At 40.0% G+C, this 26020-nt stretch overlaps 1 protein-coding gene across 7 annotated transcripts in view; it reads left to right on the forward strand.

Annotated features, from left to right (window-relative positions):
* sertad2b (SERTA domain containing 2b) overlaps positions 1-14265 on the forward strand; it is a 40963-nt gene extending 26698 nt beyond the window's left edge. For 2 of the 7 annotated variants that reach the window (XM_088609804.1, XM_088609803.1), the window contains exons 2-3: positions 6045-6238; positions 9255-14265. In XM_088609804.1, coding sequence (XP_088465930.1) covers positions 9259-10278 — 1020 coding nt within the window. In that variant the 5' untranslated portion in view covers positions 6045-6238; positions 9255-9258 and the 3' untranslated portion in view covers positions 10279-14265. Of the gene's footprint in view, positions 1-6044; positions 6239-6265; positions 6792-9254 lie in introns of those variants that run through there. The other 5 variants (XM_088609805.1, XM_088609806.1, XM_088609798.1 and 2 more) reach the window with 3 other exon arrangements.
* Positions 14266-26020: the final 11755 nt, after the last annotated feature.

Raw genomic sequence — 26020 nt, forward strand, 5'->3', positions numbered from 1 at the left:
TTTTTAAAATTGTTTACAAAACTGAGTGTTCGGGTGTGAAGTTTTGTAAACGTGCACTTCAAATTTAAGAAATATTACACAAAGATCAATATGATGCCCAGTAAGTCTTGTTAGGCATCTACAAACTGTAATGTCATTCATGTTTTAAGATAAAATAGTTTCATTGATTAGTATTGCTTCTACAAAATCTAGAGCTTCACCATGTCGATTTCATAAAATCTCCAGGTCATTTGTTTGGTATTTGATTAGAATTAGAATTTGATAAATTTGTAGAAATGACTTAAGAATCAGTATAAAGAGCTGTTTAAGACACTTGAGTTAACACAAAACCACTGGGACAAATACAGTGAGGTTCTTCTCGACTAATGAAGTACACCTGGTTGCTATTGGCATGACTGAGAGTAGTTGATTGAGGAGTGAGATGTTCATGAAGCAGGAGAAGAGTTCAGAGGAGACCCCAGCTCTGTGAAGGACAGGATGGGTGCACAGTATGACGCATTTGGGAGGAAACAACACGCTTCTTATTAGAATAACTGTGTTGTGTTGTCTGCATGAGTGCTCTGTGGCTTTTCCTGGAGGTTGTTGACAGTTGAGAGACAGATTTGCCATCTTCTGTGGGCCAGAGGACATTAGAACTGGTGGAGTGCTTTATATACCAATGAACGCGGTATGGCGCTTGACAGACCTGACAGAAGACATTGTGTGTGGAGCCACCATGGTGAATATTATGCTGTCCGCCACATTGTTTAAGCCAACAGGAGGGGTGGTAGAAGTGTGGTGAAGTAATATGGAATCTCTTTTAACACAAGGACACCTTTGATGGAGATGGAGGGCAAACTTTAGGTACTCCGTGATGCACTGACAAACGTTTTGAGCCAAAAGTTTTTTCCTTTCCTGCAAGCCAATCCAGAAGTGAAGTTTTCCAGCAGGACCACACAGTGCTGAAATTATAAAGGCACAGCTTCAAGAAATCAATGTCAAGGTCTTGCAATGGCCAGCTGTTTCTCCTGTCTGGAGTCCAGTGGAACATCTGTGGGATCAACCCACCGACGCTGTCGGCAGAAGACCACTGTGACTGGCCATCGTTTGCTAGCAGGCTGCAGCTTCACAGGAAGATTGGCACAATACTGCACATCTGTTTGTCCAAAGCTGGTGAGGTCTGTGGATCTGTGCTTCCAAGACTGTGATGCTCAGGCAGACCAGACACTAACTTTGTAGTGGTTTCATTTTGGCACTGCATCACCCTTCATATTTAAAATGAATTGCAATTGTTTGATCTGTATTTTTGTTTGATGTCTACATTTAAAATGTTTTGGTAAGTCCATCATATATTGTACTGTATACGAGTCTTGAATATATCAGTGTAGCTTCTAAAAAGTCAAGTTTCCTCCTACATGTAGACATGTCTAATGACCTGATTTTCAGAATCTTCCTTCTTGTTAGTTTTTTTTATCTTCTCCATTTATTTTTGGAAGTCTGAGAATGTGGCACATAAGATGATAGCTTCGGTTGCAACATTTCCTTGGCAAAGAATCTGTGTCAGAAAGAGAGGGCTGCGATTACACAGTGCAAAGAGCGCATACTGCACACACTAGAGAGCGATCAAGGTCTGCTAAATGTGTCTAATTGTAAAATTCCATTAAAATACAGTACATCATTTTCCGTGAGGCTGCTTTCCTTCAATACTCGGCATTTTAAAGTCAACAGGGTGAATTTGGTTTTTTTGTTGAAGCTCTTGTATAACCTATTTATTGTTCTGGCAGTCGAACATTGGAACATGTATTTGAAATATTGCAGCGTGTATAATCCTATGCGTATACTTGTAGTTTGCTCTGGAATTTTCCTCACGGGATCAATAACGTATACGAAAGTCTGATTTTAAACCCCCCAGCCTCAGCATGAGGCCCTTTCTTCAGAGGGCAGTACTGAACAAGTGTTTTAGTGCGTTATCTCAGGAGTGTCAAATAATAGTCACCAGTACAAAAACCAAAAATGATTACACCTACTGTAATCCTAACTCAGCTGCTATGCAATAAGCAGGCTGTTGCTTATGTGCCATTCTGTGTATATTAGCAAGGTATTTGCCTGGTGAGTTTGAAACGATGATCAGAGCAAATGTGCCGGTACCTCCTCCAGATTACAGCTGAGAAGCGTGACAGGAAAGTACCCTGTCGCAAAAGTCAGTACATCCTCTTTCACCAGCCCATCAGGATAGCTTTACATTTCTTTTCAGACAGTAAAAAGTCTCTGCTCCTAGCTCTCCTTTTAGGGCTTCCTTTTTTTAGCAAACAGGGCTTTAATTAGTCTACCATGGAAAATTAAAAGCTTGTCATGTTTGTAGGAGGGGATTGATATCATTTTGTTTTTCCTGGGGCATTTGGTCTTTTTGTACAGTACTCAAAGGCTTTGCTGTTATCTGCAAAATTCTAGAATGGCAATGAGAAGACTAAGAACTGTAATACAAGAATAATAATGATCATTTTAAATGGAAGCATTTTGTGCAAGTGTCACAGAAACATGCAGGGTTAAGTGCTGTTCTTGTTAGGTTTGATAATACTTTAATAATAGATTTTCCCTAATTCTGCTTTAGACAGAGCATTTGTGCAAAAAATTGAAATTAAAGTTAAACTGGGTTCATTCACATACTTTGCAGAAAAGTATATATGGATATTTATGCATAAAAACTGTGATATCCCTCATTATGGCTTTTCACAGTATCTCATTTTCAGAAGAGTAAGGAAGGTTTTCTGTATTGTAGTGTGGCACATATTCCATCACTCTTCCATTTTGACCATAAAAACATCTCTCCCTCACCTTGTTTCAGAGGAAGATGGAGTTCAAGGTGTATGAAGGATTCTCAGCACTGAAAGCACGTCAGCAGTGAATCTGTCTGGCAGCATGCTTCCTAACGAGCTTGTCAGGGCTGCTGATTGTGATTTTTTTCACATCCCAAGAGGAGAGCTATTGGTGTCATTATAGTGGACTTTTTAAGAAGCATCCCTGCTCAAATTCCTTCAAGTACACTACTGAAAGTCTAAAATAAATGTAGGATTAATCTAAAATGTAGGAAAATTGAAATCCTTTTTTTGACAAGTAAATGAATGTGTTTTGGCATCTTCTACATACAGTTGTAATCAGTGCCGGGAACAGTGCTTACAGTTACTGTGCATTAACACAGCCACAGTAGTAAGGACAGATATTTCTGTATGACTGCGATATTGCGTCTTTCGTTTATACCATTTCTCAACACATTTCTGTAAAACCCACCTCAACTCCTGTCATACAACTCTTAATCATCAAATGATTAGTCATTGAATGTTAGCTGTCCAGATGATTTCCTATAAAGGGGTTGGTAACTGTGAAAAGCTCAGTGCTTGGTATTTGAGTCCTGCAGAACTTTCTATGACTTACGAAGCAGGTCTGACCAGTTTTGTATGTGTGCAGGCCAGCACCATGTCCCTTCAGCGATAACACAGGAGAGGAAAAACCTGCACAATTTGTACATTTACCTGGAGAGCACCTCCTAAGGTATGCAAGTGAAGCTGTGTGATAGTTGTTTTTCTTAAGGAGTTTTCTGTTCTGAATTATTTTGCAGTAATGGCTGCATGGATCAGTTTGGTGTAGGTTTTTTTAAATAAAATATGATTATTAAACAAATTGTTCATTTTTGTGTTGTTTTATGCTGTTTAAAGCAGGTATTTTCAAGCAAGTGTTTTAGAAAAGCATAACCAAAAAGGCACCAAGACCAGGATTGGAAACCACTGCCTCAGAGGGTTGTGAGCCCCTCGTCCTCGCCAGCACTTTCAACATTATAGGCCTCCTTGTGACCTTTTTATGTTCTGCAGTGGAAAAGATGATCAAAATGTTACATTAATTTGGCTTCAAGATACTGTTCTGGAAATCATCAAAATAGTTGTCCTGTACTTTTCCAAAACCTGGTGCTGAGTTGCTTACTCAGGAAACCCTGACTAAAACTGTCTTACATTTGTAAGCTGTGTATATCTCTGTGTGCTTCAGTAAAGGGTACCAGACAGAAACAGAACAGTGAACCTTGTTTTTTCCACTGTTATTTAGTCAGTATTACTTTCCACTTTGGGTTGTTTTTTTGGTGCTCATTGGTACAAACTGTACATCCAGATATCTGCTGACCCGCATGGCACCACCGGACTGTAAAGGGGAAAGCTCCTGTCCCCTGATTCCAGTTCAGAATCGGGGGAACAGCCATGGGTGCCGCAGTAAGGAGTCTTCCCAGTGGCCTTGAACTCCCTGTGCACCAGCGCCGCACTTGTGCCTTGCAAACTGTGCATTAACTAGCATGCGCCTTGTAAGCACTGTACATCAAGGCAAGGAGATACACAGACGTGTTGTCTTCCACTGTTATTTTGCTGCAAATCTACCTGCCCCCATTTTTAAATATTTTAAAGAGGGCATAGAATTAGGAGAACAGCTTGTTGACAATGGAGCCTCTGTGGGTAGGTTTCATCGCGATATGTGACTACTTACAAACACAAAGAGCTGACAGTAGCCTCAGTACTTCAACAACTACTACTAATAATAATAATTCCTTACACCTATATAGCCCTTTTCTGGACACGCCGCTCAAAGTGCTTTACAGGTCATGGGGATTACCCTCTGATTTGTAGCCCCCACCTGAATGATGTGATCGCAGCCAAAGTGAGCACAATACACTCGTCACACACCAACTGTCGGTGGGGATGAAGCCAGTTCATAGAAGGGGTTATTAGCAGGCCATGATTGGTAAAGGCCGGAAGAAATTTGGCCAGGACACCAGAGAAATAATATATTGTGAGTAGAGAAGGAAGGGAGGAGAGCTCAACACAGGGATGGAAACAGCTGTATCAAGTTACAGTATCATAATATCATGAGAAGCTCTGTCTCTGTTCACGTTTTTTTTTTTTTGGATGCGCCTAGCCACAGCTATTGGTTGATTTTCATTTTCTTGCTGTTGTTCTTTTCTTTTTTTTGGGGGAGGTTTTGTGCTAGGTTTAGCTAATATATTTTGTAGGCAAAGGAGAGAAAAAATGTTTTCAATGGTGGGAATTCTGTGAAATGAGTCCACGGATAGAGCAGTTTGCGGGACCTTTTTTACAGTACTGTAGTTCTGATGGTAATTCTTCTTGTAGCCTACTGATTACACTTCTGTGCCCTAAGAAAACAGCAAATGATGGCCTAATGTTTAAAGCTAGATATGGTAATTCCTAATAATGCGTTTTGTGTTTAGTCAGTACAGAAGATGGCAAGTCCTGTAACTGTTTTAGGAGGATGGTGTTATAGTGCAATGATGTTGTAAAATATACAAATGTCTTTACATCTCTGGCCAAACCCTCATTGTTACTGTTCCTAAAAACAGTACTAGCAGACTACTAAAATTTGGAACATGTTGTATCTAGGAAACTACTGGATTAGCTGCAAAGTAAGTGTTTTCCAGGCCCTTTAGAATGTTCTTCAAAGGAAAAGATTTGTTTTCCAAATTAAAATAAAATTTTATCAATCAATATTACTTCAATTTGTCTTGTGCTAATCTGTATTCTTTGTTTAGCTTCAAGCTGCTTTTGGACCAGTAAATATTTCAGAACCTTTCCTTTGACCAGAACCTGCTTATTATTTGTATATAGGTTCAAGCTTTTATTAAATGTGGGTAAAAATGATGGTTGGTTATATAGTCATCTGTACACAGAACTTGGTTTGACGAACACCAGTACACTCATTGGCACAAAAACTAATAAATAATCATGCTTACTTTAAGTCTGAAAAGCACAGTGCCTAGTTAAAAGGAGACAGATACTTTAAACAAGACCATTGATCAGATAGTGTTTTTTTAAAAAGTCTTTTGTGAAGAGCTGTATCCAACTGTCCGGTCAAAAATATGACTTCAACCAGAGAATGTAATAGTCCTCATTAACTGTTCCAACAGAGTTACTTTTTTGTTACTACATTAAGTATTTTTTGCAGAACTCTTTTCGGCACAGGACTGTAGAAACGTTGTGTCAGTGTGTTTTTTTTTTTTCTACTGTACATTATAGCATTGTTAACTTCTAGGAGCCTCTAAAGCAGAGGTCTAGAACACGCTTCTGCTCATGCTGCGCAGGATGTCAGTCGAGGAGGCTCTGTAGCTGAGTGCCAGGCCTGCTCCAGGAGCTGGTCTCTCCCACCTCGGCTTCCAGCCTTTGGACCCAGGCAGCCAGCCACTGCCTGCACAGTACCGCACACATGTGAAGTGAGTAATTTCTGGTTAAACAAAATTCACATATCGGGTGTACAAGGTGGGGCTAGGGAGGCATCTGGCTCTTTCAAAGAGCACCATGTAGAAACTCCCGCCTGCACTTCGAGGGGGGAAGGACCTCATACAGCCGGCTTTGGACGCTTCTCACAATTCCCCCCCCCCCCCCCCCAACGTTGTTGGATTTATGCTGTGCCGGCTGCCTGCTTTTTATTTTCTGTTTTTAAACTGTACTGAGGTCCTTTTTTTAACTCGGATCGTGACTTTCTGAGTTCTGCTTGTCACGACAACAGCAGCGTAGGGTTAAACCCCCCCCACAGGTGGATTCCCAGCTGACTTGCTCGTCATGGTAACGCCAGCGAGTCGGCTGGCTCAACCGCTTCTACTTCCTGAGAACTTGGTTGCTTAGAATTGAGCCCGAGACTCGATAAGCAGAGGGAGAGCTGTTCATTTGTCAGCCTGGCAGGACTTCCACTGGCAACAGCACCTCTGCTTCTGAGACTACAGTATGTTGTGTGTAGGGGATCGGGTGGTTAAAAAACAAGAAACGGTAAGCTTGGCCCCTTTAAGTTTTTATTGACTTTTTTATTTTACTTTTTTAATTCAGTGGTGTTCTTTACTGATAGCCTAGCCTGAAAAAGTGTTTTTAATGTAGTGGAAATAATTGTATGGTCTACTTAGCTAACCACTCTTTTAGTGATAAGTTTGAGATGTTATCATATACATATACTATATTTCAGATATGCTTATTTTCTTAAAACAAATGCTATTTACGTATTGCTTTGACGGCAACCTATATGTCATTATTCCACTTCAAAAGCTGGCTGAAATGTTCTTAGTCATGTGGGAATGATTTCATTTTTCTTTAGCTAACTAATTTGTTTCCAGAAGCATTTGTGTGTTTTTAGTGTGCGACATTAATCTTACGTTTTTCTTGTCAAATTTCTTGCTGATGTGGGGCACAGAGGTGCCGATGATTCTTAATGTCATAGTGAGTAATCATGTGATGGTGGAATATTTCAATCATGGGCATTACCACACATCACACACAAGAAGAAAACGCAAAACAATGACATAGAACAAAAGAAATATCAATTAAAAAATCTATTAAAATTGTACATTGTCTTACGGATATATAGAAATACGTTTCGTTACGTAAAATAATAAATTCGTTATTGAAAGTGATGTTATTTAGCAGTACCGAGTCGCTAAGTTTGAGAAAGATGTACTTTGTTGTAACTACTTGTAGTAACATGTTTCTGATTTCTGGGTGGGCAAGTTTAGGATTTTGAGTCTTTCTTCAGTCATTGATACTCTTTTGTGTGCCAATCAGCTCATTTATGGTTAGTATTTTTTAAATGTCTATTAGCTGTATGGCCATTTATACAGGAAGTCTTGAGTCATGTTCAGCTATACCAGAAACAGCTACAGACTTCCTGGAAGCTCACGTAAGCAGCAGTATGTTGATAATTTATTTTCACTCAAATTTGCTTAAGAATGTTTCCTGTACCGTAAATTAAGTTACAGAACTTCCATTTAAAATTTCCTTTATTAAGTTGCAAAGGAAGGTGGAAACTGAATTTGGTGTTCATACTGGGTGTAGTCCAATGTTTACTAAATTAGATATATGCTATATTATTCATTTTATTTTTCAGATCATGGTATATGGTGTCAAGGTAAAAATACATCTAATCAATGTGCCTGATGGTTTTTCTTTATCAGATATGTTTATTTTCTAAAGGCAAATGCTATTTACCTATTGCTTTGATGGCAACATGCTTTGCGATTGCTGTTCCCATACTATGTGTAAACCTGGAACGTGATAAATACTGTGCTGTGTGTTTGCAGCGTATCTATACATATTTTCAACATCTGCTATTCTGTGTGTATATGTAGAGATGCATAGGGTAAATGCAACAATATGGCTTGCAATTGCTGACTAGTTGACAGAGTAAAACAATTATTTTTTCTAAAGCTGCAGAGAGACGTCATTAACATTGAAAATTAGCTTGACCTCCTGTTGGATGACAGAATTTCTGATTTTCCTATAATCCTGTAATTCTGTAAACCTTTAGATTTGAAGTTCAAAATGTGTGCATGTATTTAAAATTATTTATTCACACAGTAGCAGGTCCTTAAGAGTATGTTTTATTTTCCAACAGGTGATGCTGGTTGTTAAAAGTCATCACATTTCTGCACAATATACTCCTGCAACTGGACCATAGCTACGCTCACCTGCCTGTTATTGAACTAGCCCCACTAAATTTGTGTAATGGTTGGTCATTTTATGATCACCATCCTCCCCTATAATTTCGGATGCTCGAAATGAACTAGACACAGAGTAAAGAAATGCAGTAACCTCTCAATTCTCAGAAGGCTTTTTAAAGGTCCCATTTAAGTTGTAAATCCTTTGTATTTTCATGACCAGATTTGGTAGTGGTTTTCAATGATTGGTTTTCCACGAAAGGGTTTTCATTAGCATTGCCGGAGGTCTCCCTCAGCTGAATGAACTGAATTTACTGCAGCTGGTTGATTTTTCTGGCTACTTTTTCTGAACTGATGTTACTTTGGTTTGTTCTGTCAGCATTGCCATCACCTTTTTATTTTTTATTGCGTTCGCAGAAAGAAGCCGAATTCAGTGTCTTTTTTACTATGGTTAATATGCTTACTCTAGTTTCGTTCAGCTTGAATTGTTTTCCATGTCGTGACGTGGTGTTTCCCGGTAAGTTTCACAACGCAAGCACTCTCTTACGTTACTCTCGAAGAAGGTCGAAGTCAAGTGGGGTGGTTTCTGGGACCACAGCAGTCGACTTTTGAATCTTGTAGCGCTGCTCCTGGGTTAAGAAGAAGGTTTCGTCCGGGACTTTATCACGTTTCTCTTCGCGCTCGGAAATTCAGGGGGGCGGACCGCGAGTCGCGGGGGAGTTCTGCGATGGTCCCCGCTGGCTTCGTTGCCTGGGTGCGCAGGGGCTGGTGTGGGTTAACGCTGACTGGTCTCGCTTCTGTCTTGCAGATATATGTTGGGTAAAGGGGCAAAGCGCAAGCTGGACGAGAATGACGATGGACTGGAAGGCAAGGCGGTGGCGGCGGCGGGGGCGCCCGGAGGGGACGGCCCCTCCAAGGTGTCCTACACCCTGCAGAGGCAGACCATCTTCAACATCTCCCTCATGAAGCTGTACAATCACCGGGCCCTGACTGAGCCCAGCCTGGAGAAGCGGGTGCTCATCAACAACATGCTGCGGCGGATCCAGGAGGAGCTCAAGCAGGAGGGCAGCCTGCGGCCGATGTTCTTCGCCGCCTCCCAGCCGGCCGACGACGCCCTGGACGAGGGCTACCGCGAGGCGCAGCCGGCCTTCGGCGGCCTGTCCCCCCCCGCGCAGCCCGCGCAGCCCTCTCTGCTCGCGAGCACCACGCCACTGGAATCCTGCCTCACCCCGGCCTCGCTCCTGGAGGACGACGCCTCTTCCTTTTGCACATCGTCGTCCTCGGCCGCCCACCTCCTCCCTCACCCCGACGGCCCAGCCAAGCCGCCCACGGCGGCCGTGAAGGACAGCTTCTCCTCGGCCTTGGACGAAATCGAGGAGCTCTGTCCGACAACTACCTCCCCCGGAGCCGTGACCCCGGCCTCCCCTCTCCCCCAGCCGCCCTCCGCGTTAAACTCGAAAGATGGCGGCAAGGTGTGTAGCCAAAAGTTTGAAGGACTGACCGCGCAGCAGGAGAGCAAAGTGGCAGCAGCAGCCGAATCCAGACTGATGGACTCCCTTCCCTCCAGTAACCTGGAGATCACGACTTCCACGGGTTTCCTCACAGACCTGGCCCTGGATGACATCCTCTTTGCCGATATCGACACCTCGATGTACGATTTCGACCCTTGCACGTCTGCCACGGGAACCACCTCCAAAATTGCTCCGGTAACTGCCGACGACCTCCTCAAGACCTTATCTCCATACAACAACCAACCGGTAACCCCAAATCAGCCTTTTAAAATGGACCTGACGGAACTGGACCACATCATGGAAGTGCTTGTGGGCTCCTGATCGACAGGAAAATAAAATCAAAGAAACTTTCTACAGGAACCCCTTACTTTTTTTTGTACAGTTTTATATACTGGTAATAATGACAACACCCAGTACTTCACAACACTGTGCATGCATCTTTGCTTGCCTTTCCAAGAAAAAGAAGAAATTAAGGATCACACTAGGCTTCTAGCAGAGTTTGAGTGCCTTCATCTGTGTATGACCACTTTGTAAATTCCGGTTCTGTTTTTTGTCTTTATTTTTTAAGAAAAGTCATCGAAAAAGACATGACTACCTACAGAAGACTTGATAACTCCCACAGTTTTATTCTGGTGCAAAGAATGAACTTCAAATGCTAAGCACAAGGAGTATATACAACAAAGGATTGTGTTGCATGTGCATTGTTTTTTTTTTACTGTTGAGCAATGTTTATCAAGGCAAGTGTTATTTAATCTTTCTTTTTCTCCGACCTGTTTCATTGCCCTGTTTTGATTCAGTTCTGTCACCTCTGGCATTAACTAAACTGACTGTTGCATAACATGGCTGTTTAAAACTGCTGCCCAAATTTATTTTATATTTTTATACTGATTCTGCAATCGAATGGTATTGTTTTCTAAAAGACCTACAAAAGTTTTTACTCGTAAAAAAGTAGCTATTTTGATAGGACATGCTCACTGATCTCCTAGGATTTCAAATGTACAACACTGGCTTGTACTTTTATAACAATATTGTGACATTCTATATGTGAATACTTCAAAATACTGGAGCAAATTAATTTGCATTAGAACTTCACTGGGTGCAAATGTACTTTCAGCAATGTCTGCGGGGTTTCAGTCAAATATTCATGTGTATTTTCAAAGGTTGAACTAAAACGTCACCATCGATTTTGTGCTTCTCTCTCCTGGCAATAAATTTTCTCACAAACCGCTCACTGTGACAAATGTTGATCAAACACATGAAACTTTAGTCTCCAGAGCCATTAAATTAAGATGTCAAGGATTGAATATTTTAAAAAATGTGTATAAATATATACAATGTATATGTAACCATTATGTATGTAAATGTATAATGGTTAATTGACCATGATTTTTAATTTATTTTATTTGTAAGCTTTTAGACAGAGTTGATATAATTAATTTCTTTACCATGTAAAAGTTAAATAGCCATGTGAGCTGTAAAAATACATATATTTACCCTTTGCTTTAAAACTGATTATTTCTGTTGTATTCACAGCAGAAACATGGAAACACATTGCATACTGTACAGTATGTAAGTACAGAAACAGAGTGAAATCAGCATGTTTTTGATACCTTTATAAGAGAACCGTTTTTAAAAAGACCTACAATGCAGCATTACAATGAATTGACAGACATTCCTTATACGCATGTTGTAGGAGAGCTTTGACCTTCTGCCTTCCCATACAGTTCAGCCAGGGCTTTGCAGAAGCAGAAAGTACCCTGGTAAGCCTGAGTACCATTGCACTTCAGCCTGTTCCTCTCCCAGACTGACAGCTGGTGAGCTATATGTGACCTGCCTCCACTCCAGAAACTAGGAGCCAAGACCATTACATCACTTGGCATTTTCAATATGGTAGAGTCTCTTGTTTCACTGATGTAATTGCTTTACAATTTCACATTACTTTTTTTTTCTAAAAAAAACAAAGAATTGGTTTCCTATGCATGTTATCCCTAAAGAATCTGAACCTGCAAACTTGTCGCGAACCCGCCATTGCACCAAAATGGTTTTGTTTTAAATTAAATTCATTGTCTTGTAAATTTATAGTATAGATACTATTGCAATGTATCATGCCTGTTGCCAAAATTACTATGGCATTTGTAGCCTTTTAATGGTACTATAGATGTTTGTGTGCAGGGTTCCAACCTATAATATTGAGATGAGTATGGCTTCTTTAGGAGTAACTTTTATATTAATTTATTTAAGTTTTTTCATATTCTGTGTCATCCAGTAATGTTTTAAGTGCAGTCTGCTCTCTCCTTATCACTGAACAGACAGAATCTGTCTTGTATGAGGCAGTGCTACAGGCTGGCACTTTGAATCACTGCACAGCTTTTGAGGCAATATGATGAAGGAACTTGCAGAGGGTGATTGCTACACTCTGCACTAAAGTTGCAGCTTTTTTATCTTCTAAATATACATTTTTTTCAGTAGGGGTCCTTATTTGTGATTCGGTATCTGCACTGGGATTTAAAGACACACACTAACATTTCCATAAACCACTTTTTGAGAGATACTATTGCAAGTCCTGGCAAAGACTTAGCAGTCAGATGTGATCTTCCTTTATTTCCTTCAGTTTTTAATGGAGGTGGGCATCTGGAGAGCAGGTTACAGATCTAGCACATACAGTAGTAGGCTAATGCAGCTGCCTCTTAAGATAGAGCTCTGTCTCAGCTACAATTTGCACTCAAAGGGACCATTATTTTATTTGCTAATTATAAAATGGAAATATTCTACTTTACTGACATTCATTCCAAATATGCAAACAGCATTTTGCATTGTATACCTTTAAAAGTCCCAGGCTTTATAAAACGACCAAATAATATACATAGGCTATAAAATGTGTTATTACACAGAACATATTTTAAACTACTTCATCCCACATGCTGCATGCTGAGTATTGCGATTTTTTAAATTAGTGTGGTAAGTTAAGAAATTATTTTCATCAGTACAATAAAAATGCAAAACGCAAAGCTTCCCAATGTGCTGTTTGTGCTGTGGACAAGGAGATGAAGACATTGTATTTTTTCTGCATAGCGCAGCATCCTCGGTGCACACCTGCACAAGAAATTGTCTTCCCATCTGCTGCTGCTGAATGCTTTAAAGCCAGTGCTAGTAAAGATTACCACAGGCCACTGGTGCACCAACTTCACAGACCATTTTATATCTCGGATGTCTCCCTCCCTCTCTGACCAAAATGAAGTTGATGTTAAAAGCCTTTATGCTCAAACTCTTTGTCTTCACTACACTGTAGTTATGGCCATTGAGCAGAGTGAATACTCTTACACACATGAACTCATGACCTTGACAAAGGTATTCCCAGTGCAGTCATGTCAGATAACAGATAGGACTCGCTGTATGGAAACATATTGGAATGACTATATACAGTATATAAAATTGCTAGTTGAACAATTGCAGCAGCAGTGACCAGGAGAGAGCTGACTGGGCAATAACAATGATGGTGATAATTAAATCTTTGGTTTTGAAGTGATTTTTTTTGTTTTCATTAAGTTATTTATTCTTTATTTCCCGTGTAAATATATTTATTTTATTGTGACGCTAACATCTGGATTGTAATGTGTACAGAATGTATGGCAGGAATGTAATCTTCTTTAGGAATGTATGTTTTGTATGGAACCAGGGTGGAAGCCATGTTTGAACATTTTTTTTTGTTTCTGGTCTTCTGTACAAATGTGTTGTTCACACTCCCTAGGCCAAGCCTGATGAGGGCTTTCTCTGTGGGTTTTAGGAGGCTGGGGATGTTGGCGTTTATTTTACCCACACTTTAATCACAGACATTGGAGTCTAAAGGCTTCTTGATAAAAATGTCAATCTTAAAGCCAAATTTCTGTTAAAAAAATGTACCTCATGGAAGCTTTTCAAAACTTTTAAATGTTTTTATTATAAACTTTGTCCTATCCCACCCACCCCAGCCTAAATTGTGTTAATGAAACAGCGGCCATTCCCAGTTGGTGCAGAAGATTGTGTTCATGTTGTTGCAGGGGGTTAGGGAGTGTGAACTCCTTAGACATACATGTGGGGGAAGGGTTCTCTGCAGTTGTTTGAAAGGAGGCTGTATTTCTTTCCACAGACCTTGGAGCTGTGCCTTTTTCTATGCAATATTACCAACATATTCATCTGGAAAAACAACAAACTGATTACTGTATTTGCACCAAGGTATGGGCTGTAGTATCAGAACAGTGGAGGTGTACATGAAATTGAGCAGTCTTACTTTTGTAGTTTTATATTATACAATAAACTGTAAAAATATTACCATTATCCCTGTCTTTTATTCTAGGATATGGCAAAGCATGCCAAAAAACATATGGAAACATTAAATTCACTGTTGTTAGCTGACTGCTTTAGAGAATGTTATATTCTCTATCCAATTTAGGAGTGCAAAGCTAAATTTATTTTAGGATATTTTATATTCCTGCAATGCAGCAATATGTGTTATAATGCAGAATTCGTGGGCTTATTTTCCTTGAGGACTGTGTCATTTCTTAATACAGACAGTAGGTGTTTTGTAAGGTTTTGTTTAACCCATTGTCTTAGTAGCTCCTTAATTTATAATTGGCAAATCATAGCAGTTTCTGTATTCTGTCATCAAAGAGTCACCAAAGTTACTAAGGAAGAAGTAAAGGTTTATTCCATGCTGAAAAGAGAAGAAATTCACAACATTTTGGCTGTGGAGCCTTGGTACAATAGTAATGTAGCCTGAAATGTGTTTGCCATTTATTTCCCAAATGCCCTCAAAGTCTTTGGAGATGATCCCTGATGCTTGAAAGCAGTCTTTCTGCATGTCTTGAGTTCAGGTGCAGTGCATGTATTTACCCATGCTCTGCAGTCTCTGAAGCAGCATATTGCAGTATATGAGAGCAAAGCAGAGAAGCATCATGGTCTTTAATGACTTCTTTAAGTCATTATTTTCACAAGAAGTGTCCTTTCGCTCTGCATCACAAATACTACTGTTTTACATAGATGACTCAAGCAGAGTTTGTGATCATTTATTTTCAGTGCTGTGCCGTATAGAGGTGTCTGAAAGTGCCACATTTAGAAAGTGGTGCATTGATGTGCAACTGGAGCAAGACAAAAATCACAGACCAGTGAGTCATGCAGCATTAAAGGGTTTGTGCTAAAGTTAAACAGTTGAGCAAACCGTTAACAGTCCAATGGTTAAAAATTGTCTGTCAGCCTCGTTTTTTTATATTTAATCTGTTTAAACCCTTTGTGTTTCCGTATGCCCTATGAATGGAACATTTTCTCACCCTTTTTTTCCAGAGCTTTAACACTTCGTTGTATAGAAAATGAAATTCAAGAAAGTATCTTTTTTCCCTGGAAGTTTCAGAATTGTTTTAAATGTACTCACTGCATTATATAGGTTCCTTATTTTTTCTGTTTTTCACTGAAGTAATTTTTTAGTTTTCTCCATTCAAAGGATAAACATAGTATTGCAAACAATTTTCAAATCATCCTGAAACCAACTAGGGAACAGAATGCCCTTTCGGTGTTCAGTTTGCCCCCTCTGTTTTTCTGTATTACAATAAGTGGGAATTAGTATAACTGGTTATTTTTTATACAATCTTAATCAAAGCCTTGAAAACTAAGTGCTTGAAAGAAAAAAAACTTCTAAATCTTTCACAGAAAAAACTTCACATGCTGATAGCTCTTGGAATGTACAGTATAAACAACTTTACAAGATAATATTGAAAACAAAAGGCTGGAGTTATTCAAAAGAAGTGAACATTTTGAACTTTAATATTAAACTGCCAACATTACATTCTTGGCATTTATTATACAGTAAAGAATATATTTGTACTTTCAATTAGGTAAAAGCTGTCTTCATGTTTTGGGACTTTTATATTTGTATATGGGTTTTTTTTTTTTGCAAAGGAACAATAGGTTTATTCCATGCTGAAAAGAGAAGAAAGAAAACGCATTTCAGCCATGGAGCCTTCTTCGGGTGAGTGTAGTTTTTTTTTTGTTCAATGAAACAAGAGGCAGCCATTTGGCCCAACTAGCACATTTGTTTTCTAGTCCCTAATTGGCATGATGATTTTATTCCCACCTGAAAGACGCCAGGCTTGTACAACATGGCGACTGCCTGCATAGCTGGTTGACTCCAACAACCCCTTTGTGTCAGAAAGTGAAATGAGGAAAAACGGAGGGGAAAAAAAGCTTTTATCTTTTGCGATATCCCCCTCCTATGCCATGGCCTTTTATGCTTCCTCTGGAATTTGTCTCCCAGTTTTCTCTTTGAACCCGTTCTCACACACCAGCAGTGAAACAGGAATGAGAGGACACAAGAGGACACTACGATAAAGTGCATTCAAAACTAAGAACAGAAGACACTTTACACAAACGGTTGTAGGGGTATGGAGCATGCTATGTAGAAATATTTACCTCCCTCTCCTTTATATCATTTTCTTTCTCACATCCTCTTTTTTTGGTGTATTCCCACATACCTGAAGAAACCTCCACAGCCAAAATATTGTTTTTCTTCTTACCTTCCACTTTTCAGAGCGGATGTAACCTCCACTCCCTGTTAATTTGGCTTTGTTTTGTTTTTTTGTCTGACCCATACAGATTCTGAGAACCTTGCTTAATCTGTCTTAAATTCTTATTCCTGAATGTTCTTTTTGAGGTGTAGTTCAACACCTCCACCTCATCTTTTTTGGTTGTTCAAAATGTTGTGTAACTAGACGCCAATGTTGTCTACCTCACCATCGCTATGTTAGCCATGTGTCAGTGATTCCACTTACTTCATTATCACCTGCAAATGGAGTTGATTGGATTTTGTTCCCATTTAAATTGCTCTTCTCTAGATTAGAAGCAATTTTCTTTTTGCAATGTGAGATTACAAAATTGTACAGAGTACTCTACAATAAAATTATTGCCATGCAGTCGGGTCTATATGGATAATGAATTTCACATAGCATTCTGATTCAAAAACTACTTCTATATCTATATTTGAGAACTTATCCAGTTAAAACAAATCATTCCTGATGAATATGTGTTGGGAATTTTCCAAGTGCATTTATCAATATGGCATTGAAATTCTCAGAACATGGCATGTTATTAAAGCTGGGCAGTATATTACACACCCTACTCACAATGTGTGCTGGAGATGTGTAATTAAATACAGTATACTTTCGGCCATAAAGTTTTTTTTCTCAATTATTGTTTCCAGATTTAATTGTCAAATTTCTAATGATGGAAAAGTTCGCATATCTCTCATAAGATAAATTAAGATCTCTTCTATAAGGATGAGACTGAGGAACACTGAAGAAGTATTTAAAACAGAACTCAAAGTATTTCGGTAACCAAAGCAAACAAATATAAAATGGTCATCCGATTTTGAATTACTCAGCAATATCAAGTATTTTTTGGTGTGTTACCTTTTCTAAGGCAAGTAAAATGTTATTGATGCACAAAAATACATACTAGAAATTGCTTTGAGCAACTACAGGACCAAATATTAAATCAAAATATATCTGAGATGCATTACGATTTCAAGCTTCACCATAAACTCCAAAACTCATTTCAAGGTGATAAATCAGAGGTTAAGGATTCTTCCACAGTATTGTAATTACCCATATTCACTTCTGGTGATATTTTCTGTGTTTTACAGCCTTGTGTCTGACATTGGTTTCTATATTTTCTGTATTTTATAGCCTTGTGCTTGACTCTGGTTTCCAAATGGGAAAAGAATGACAAGAAAGAAGCCCTGGAGATACTTTACATTTATATCCTGTCACCTCCAAGACCCTGAGTGCCAGAGAGAGAGGCTGTCGTGTGTCGTGCTTGGTGTGACACTGCCAGCAAATCAGCAGCATGTATGAAAGTAATGAAACAGGTAGACACATAGCCAGAAACTGGTAACCTCTGGAAGAGGTTTTTAATAATAATGTGCAATATGGGCCTCTCACTGCTGTTCATGTATCCCACTGGGCTCTGTGTAGCCAAGCCCGCACTGCAACTTTTCCAAACTAAGTAACTCCTAAGAAGCCTTTTTTTTGGCCAGAAAGCTCTCAAAACGCAAGACTCAATTGATCAAACGCAGTAGTGCATGGAAGAGCTTTCGCAAAGCAATGTTCTCATCTTGTGATTTGATAAAATTGTATCAGGAACTCAGCAGACAAAGGGCCTGGATTGCAGCTTATAATCCTGTGCAGACAAAGGACTTTTGGTTGCCAGGAAAATAAATGAACGTTACCCTGTGCAGCCACGTTCCAAATGTTAGATGCGGGACCAGTTTTGTTTCCTGCATCTGTTTGGCAACCTCGTCAAAGATGTGACGCCAACACTCTGATCTCCTTCCCGTCTTTTTTTTTTTTTGGTGTCGAGCTTTTGCTGTCGGGGGATTCATCTGTACTAAGTGAAAAAGTTGAACAGCCGTGACTGTGAATCAATTAGGAGATGAGTAGCTTTTACAACTAATTAATAAGGAGAATAAGGGACTGAGACAAGCTGGGAGCACCAGTCTTTATCCGTTGCCTGAATTTACAGACAGGGCAGCTCAAACTATTTGCTTGGGCACTGGAGTTAAGGAATACAAAGGATACATTTGAGGGTTAAAATAGATGGTATATACTATTAAATTATGACTCTTTTATGGCTTAATTATGCCCTATGACTCCAGGTTCCTCGGGGGCACTTTGAATCGTGATGGAATTTTACAATGCCCCTTAAATGGAGTTAACTTAACTTGCAAATTCATGTTGCACCTTTGCTAATTACTGTTGCTTAATAATGTTTATTTTTGAATAGTAGTTTTCTAATATTGCAGTTGCTTACACGATAAAGTGACTATTAAACTTTCTGCAATGACTATCCTGAAGAAACAGGTTATATTGGAGGGGGATAGTAAACAGTTGATGGGTGTAGGTTAATCTTTTGGTTTAATTGGAATTTTAAAATCCTGTCACGTCTCCACGTTTCCCAGTAAAAAGGTACCCTGTATTTCTAGGGAATTTACCCTGCACCTGACACCTCGTGTTCTAGTGCCGATTTGCTCTTTTGACACAGCAGGAATCTCTTCTCCATTAAATTCAAAAACGCAAACCACAGAGCATAATCTTAAAAATGTGTAAGAGCATAAGATAACATACTGTACGTATAAAGAGGTTTTTACAATTTAGTATATGATTAACTTGAGAAAAAAGGGAGCAGTGAGGAAGATAGGGACGCTCTTACCGCCTTAACGTAAATTATCCAAATAAAACTGTGTTTCAATGCAACCGTGTCTTCCCATATATGATGTAAGATGTGACACCAAATTCATGCCATTAAGGAAAAGAAAACACTAAATGCTGTAACGTGATTATATAACCGAGTATTAGTAACCACATCTCCATCACTATCCTGCCTTTCTTGTTCCTTCTTTATCAGCGGCGCACTGAAGGAGAGGGTGAGGGCTCTCTGCCCCAGTGCGCATTCAGGAGCACAGGCCGCTCCCCCGTGCGGCGGCGGCTGCAGCCGGAGCTGGGCGCGTCTGTGAGTCGCCCCGGGCCGCGGGCGCAGCAGGAGTCTCGCAGGCGTCCGGTGCTACAAAGCGGCTCCGACGAGGCGTGTCCATGCGTGCTTGCTGATGGGTCGCTCCCCCCCCCGGGCAGTGCAAGTGTCACGCACAATTTGTTCATCAGCCATGACGGTTCACAAGCAAACACACAGAATAATTTTTAATGCTTTTTTTTTTCATTGGGTTAAGAGGACCCCCGAGTGAGCTCACTTCCAGTGTCTCGCCTTCCTCTGATGGACCGTGATCTCTCCTCTCATTTTCTCACACTAATTGCTCCTCTAACGAATTCATCCTTCCTGGCCTCGCATAATGGTCCTGCACTTAGTTTCTTCCAAAAAAAAACACACACACGAAATGTCTTAATTCTTCCTTTTGAGCTTAGAATGACTTGTATGTTTCTGTCTTACCTCACCCTTCGGATTCTTTAAAGGAAAAAAATAACTTAAAGGCATTGCAAAATATAAACCCTGGATGGATTGCAGGGGTCTGCACAGTCAGTGTGATTATTATAATTATTTTGCTGTTGATTGTATGAGTCTCTGAAATAACCCCAATAAATGTTTCAAGTCAGTAAAGTTTGAGCCCAAGAATATATTATGGATCCGTATAGTTCAAACAATTTAATTACCATTACCCACTGAGGAATTTAACCAGAAAACCCAGATTAGCAGTCCAATTTCTACAAACAGCACCACGAGATTGTTGGTGATTACAGTCAGGACCTCAGCTTACTGTCTGACGTGGGACTTCTTACAGCAGTGTCCTCTGTCGCACTGGTTTCCCTCACCAGAGGGAAAAGTAGCACCTACTGGTCCACCAACACAGTACAACAACAGCCTGCGTTTCCTCAAGCCAGTTCTGACAAGATTCAGCCTTGCTTATCTTCTGACATCTGATCAGTTCCGACTACAAGGCACTAAGGTTGCTGGTAAATCTAGGAAACTCTACAGGATGATAACACTGTTTAGGATGTTACCCACCTAATAGCTACAGTTTTTGTTCTGACACAACCAACAGCTCTAATTGTTTTGTCTAGTGCTTCATGAGTGAGAACATCCCAGTGTTAACAGGTGAATGCAATTGCTAATCCCAGTGCCCATTAACTAAATCCTTAATCTATGTCTTTTATTATTGGAGGTTTTGGATGCAGGAGACTTCAATTTTCCTGTAAGAATACTTCAAACAAATCTGTAGTACTTTATACTTTTTTTTCTTTCTCGAAAGAAAATTTCTCAATGTTTCCAGGAGCAATGAAGTGATTTGATGGAGGTGTCCGAGTACAGGTGGAAAGAAGGTTAGAGGACTCGGCGAAAGCACCGACCTGTGGGAGTGAAGTGAAAAAGACTGGAACGCCTCACACCAGGCTCCCGGCCAATTGAAGGAGCTTCTGCCCAGCTGAGGTGGGGCAGGGTGTGACACTTTCAAAATGAACAGAGCTGTTTCTGTTTTCTCTAACGGTAAGGATGTCCCAACCTTTGTATGAGGCACTCTAGTACGTCACAGGCTACACCTACAGTACGTAACTGCTAGTTCTGGCCAGGGTGAAGTGGAGAAAACTACCGAACCCAAAGATACAACATCAGTATTGAGAGCTTGAACCCTCATCATTTGATAAAATCCAGAGCCGTGGACAACCTAAAGCAGTCCTCCTGGGACAAAACTATATACAGAGAGAGCTCCTTGCATCACATTCAATAGATTCTACTGTTCCTTTTGACTATGTGACTGTTCTAACTGTGATGTTATTTTCTGTGAAGCTGTCATTTACATAACCACAATCTCCCACTGCTGTTAAATGTATTAGACTGTGTGCACATCGCTTGCCTTAACATCCACTGGGGTCATGCAAAGCACTTCTTTTATGTGTGGGCCTGTTTATAAAAGGATGGCAAACCTAACAACAATAATGGCAACAGCATCGCTTAGTTTACAGTAAAAAAATTTTTTAACACCATTCATTGTTGCACCAGTAAGAAAATTGAAAAAGCAAGGCAGCCATCAGTCTAATTAAAAGTGTAGTCTAAGCTAATGGCAAGTTTGTGCTCTCTGGAGTATATCAAAAGCTTTTCACCAGAATAATGGAAAGATCAGACTCGAAGCGGTTTTTAAATTCCAGGTAAAAAATGCAGACTACTACATACTTAATTAGAAATAGCTGCCATTAGGGCCAAGATACTCTCTCTTGACACTGCAGTAGAAGAGTGCCTGATGTATTATTCTCTGTGTTTAACTCCTGTTTCCTCTCTCTTCTATAGTTTCATTTTCTGTGGTGGTTAACTAAATTATCTTGCTTTCTCTGCAAGTGAGGTGTCTGATAAGGAGCCTCACCATTCTCACTCACGGCAGCCTCAGAAACAGCGAGCAGCTGTCCGATGCGCTGAGAGAGAGCAGCAGAGGTGTTAATGCAGCATCAGCCACTGGTGGCTGGATGACAATCACGTCTTTGACAAGCTGAGGTCTGCCATACACGTGCCTCTCTTCGTGCTCATTTCAGCCCTGCCTATTTGCCAAGACGCAGAAAAAAGCCCATCGGTGCAAGACAGATACTTTTCCAAGTATTACCGAAAAGGTATAATTACCCGTTCAAAATATTTTCAGTGTTTAATAACTATATTTTAGTTATTTAGGACCCCAGTTTTGTGCAACAAAAAAATCTGAAAAGAGGGGGGAGGGGGAGCAATGTGTCTAGAATGTCAGATATTTTGTCGGATGTAAATTAAAAAACAATAAAAAAATTCCAGATAAACTACCCAGAAATACGGTGAAGTTTGTCATGTATTCAGGAGTGTCAAATGTATTGTACCGCATTTCCTTAGTGTCTGCCTGTACACATCATCAGTCACATTAACCTTTAATTCTGTCATGGAGACTTATCTTCCACTGTGAAACACTTTGGACTCTCTCACTTCTTAACATTTTCCTTGACTTGTTAATAACATCTGAACAGGGTTAACAGTAAAACAGGGTTGCTCTTAAATGTAGCACAGTGGCACAGTGGTTGGCAATGCTGGGGCCCTGGGATTAATCCCTGTGGTGCTGTCTGCGAGGAGTCTGAATGTTCCCCCTCGGTTCACATGGGTTTCCTCCCACAGTCCAAAGACATGCTGAAGACATATACATGTGTGTGTATCTGTGTGGCCTGCATTGTGACCCTGCGACCCTGTATGAACACATTGGTCAGAAAATGAATGGATGCATGTTACACTCCCATGTGTGGTCTTAATGTCTCACCACCTACTCTGGGGTGTTAATTTTATGAAGATGCATGTCTTGAAGTACACTGGACACCATGATCTACGCCGTCACCTAAAAGTGTTCTGCATGTTGTACTGTAGTTTGCCGAGCTTTTGCAGCTATCAAAGTTGCCAGCACAGAAGACAGTTTCTTTGAGTGGATGTGCTGTTAACACTGTTTGCATCAATTTACAGAGAGAATACAGTGCATACAAAGTACAATCAGATTAGATTAGTTCAAAAGTTCACACAGAAGTTAATCATTCAGCTTAAACATTGCTTTTTTCAGGGCTGCACAGCTGTGGAGGTGGGGGTATCAGCTGTAAAGAAACAAGCTTCTATACAACAACAGGTTCATTTTTCCAATGTCTAGTATAACCCTCACTCAGCCTTGTGTTTTTAAAAACAGGAATAAATAAGAAAACAAAGGTTTGAAGGAGAATGGGTTTTGATTTTGACATCATATGCATGCTGTAGGGAGAGGAGACATCACAAGACACTATTGATCCGCCTTCCTCCCTCTGTGTACTTTCTGAAGACAAACCAACACCATGGCCACATGCTATCAGAGTTGCATTGCACAGGGGCCTAATTTCCCCCCCTTTAATCCCTATACTATTCATACTATTGTGGGGTAATCACTTGTGTGCTGTTTCCAGAAACGTTAACATTACAGAAAGAAACTAGTAACGTTTCAGGCTTCTCACCATGACAGACACATAAGAAAAGATACTTTCTTCCTGTTATTAAAGCAGGGCTGGGAAAGCCTGGAGCCAGAAGGAGGGAATATCTGCGGGTTTTCCTTCCACCTCAGCTCTGAAATCAAATTGACTTATTAATATCTTTTGGGACCAGTTTAACAACTTTTCCCAGCTCAACAGGTACTGTTGCTTTGAGGAGCCAGAGAATATGCACACAGGACCAGGACTGCCCACACCTGCTCTAAAGCAGGGCTTCCCAACTCAAAACATCTGGGCAACTCTGGCCATTCAGCCAGTGACAGCTTCCATGAGACTGCTAAGAGTTGTGCTGGACTGAAAACCTGTAGCACTGAGCCCTTCAGGACAGGGACTGCGAATCCCTGCTCTAGAGAACTGCAGGGTAGCAGAGCAGTCACCGAAACCCAGAGCGAACCAACAAAATACTGAATGAGGAAGAAAGACTTTTTGCATGCAGTCTGATGTGTGGGCGTCGGAAATGTGTAGGATGAACACGTTTGCATTAATAAAAAAAAAATTAAAACTCAGTAATTTTCCCCATGCAGAATTACATTTTTAAAATTTAAACAAAATAGATATAATATAATCAACATAGGACCTGGCTTAAATTTATCCATCCAGCTAACATTACTATGGATCAATGCAGAACATTTTCTTCCATCTTATCTACATATTTAATTTACTTTTAGGGTATAAAAAAAAATCTACTTCAAAAGTGTCCCTGGTTTTATGTTTAAAGGTATGTCACCTACAGGTTTCATACCAGCTCACTCTGGGCTTAACTGGACCAGGTTAGCAGTCCCTCTCAGCTCTTTATGTGGAATAAAGAGACTTGGAAAACCTGCAGAAGCACAGACACTCAAAAGACCACAATTAGGGATCTCTAGTCTAAAAAGATACATGAAATCCAAAGTGAAAAAGAAAGTGGTCCTGAGGAAGAACACAGGAGTGAGCGATTTAAAGGTCAGTTCAATGTGCATATGACGAGCGTCAGACAGAGATCAAGCGATCTTATTACATGTGCATAGACTGGGAGTGCACAGCTCCAGTTCTGAAGTGCAAGAAGCTCTTCCGTCCTTATTTGATTAACTGGACTTATTTGAAAGAGGCCTATAAACCCTGCTGGACAGCAACCCTTGAAGACCAGCTGGGCCCCTGGCATAAATAATACAGTATGTTTCAGGTTTAAGTCAAGGTTTTTGTTCCAATAACTGGGCCTTTTACCTTTGACCCATTTTCCTGCAATATCAAAACCTTCCCTGAGTATTTTTGTGACATGAAGTATTACCGATCATAACCCACACCAAAGACGAACACTTTCTTTAGTTTAAAGTAGGACTTATACAAAGTTTTAAACATAGATCATTACTTCCAAAGCCTGGACTAACAATACATTTCTGCTTTGGAAGTTTGCAATTCACAGAATCATTGCAAATCCCTAGACAGACCTGCATTGATGAGAGATTGTTGCTGCCCTCTTTTGTATCTCTGACTTACTACTAGACACACTCCAAACATCAGATCTAAAGCCCCACTGCAAGTCTGTAGAGGATGGAGCAGTGTACATAAAACTAGTTGGAACAAATTGCCACAGAAAAAGCAGAAATTTAAAATAACTCAGTACTGCTTAGTATTGTTTTGTTCATGGTTCTGTTTCTATGTTGATGTTTTTTTTACAAACACCCACAGACATACTGGGGAAAAGGTTGGGTAAACATTTTCAACTCCACACTCATTTAAGGGAAATGACTTTCAAACTTAACACTGTGAAGGGTGATTAGTATGGTGATTAGAGGCAGACAGACCCTAAAATGCTATTAGCCTGTCACATTAAATAAGCATAAGTTATTATATGCTTACCGTTTAACACTGTTTTATGAAAAGGTCTGCAGTATTGTAGATCCTTAATCATTTTATATAGAATTCATATAATTTTTAAAATGGTCAGAAAAAGGGGGACTTGTTTTCACATCAAAATGCATTTGCAGCATTTCCACATTGAAATGACAAATTTTGCACGACTGGCATTTTCTTGAGCGTGCGTGATGTGGCCAGATGCGGATTATTTGAGACCAACTCTGAGTAAAACAGACCAAATGTCAAAACCAGGAAAGGAGACTCCTCCTTTTTAGTTCCTTTCTCTGCCCTGAAGGCAAGTGGAAAAGAAACTGTGCAGAACCTAGTCACTAGGTCACTGAAAGTAATTCAAGACCTCAGCTTCTGCATTAATATTTAAAGACCACTTCTATCTTTTGCAGCTTATTTTACACTGCATTGAACTCAGAGCCAGGGATGGTTTCCAATCCAAATTCAGTTTAGCTGTGCAGATAAACCTGTGACAGGGGAGAGAGAACAACTTCTCAACTTAACTGCGTATTAATTTTGCTAAAGAAGTGATTAAATGAAATAATTTGATGCCAGCTATGTTTTCCTTGGGGGAAAAATACAACTTTTTTTCTTTGCATGAAGTGAAGTGATGGTCAGACAAAACAGCAAAATAAATCCTATACAAAAAAAACAACAACTGGAGGACAGATTTACCCAATATGATAACA

The sequence above is a fragment of the Lepisosteus platostomus genome, chromosome 17 (assembly GCF_059453375.1).
Source record: "Lepisosteus platostomus isolate fLepPlt1 chromosome 17, fLepPlt1.hap1, whole genome shotgun sequence".
Classification (NCBI taxonomy): Eukaryota; Metazoa; Chordata; class Actinopteri; order Semionotiformes; family Lepisosteidae; genus Lepisosteus; species Lepisosteus platostomus.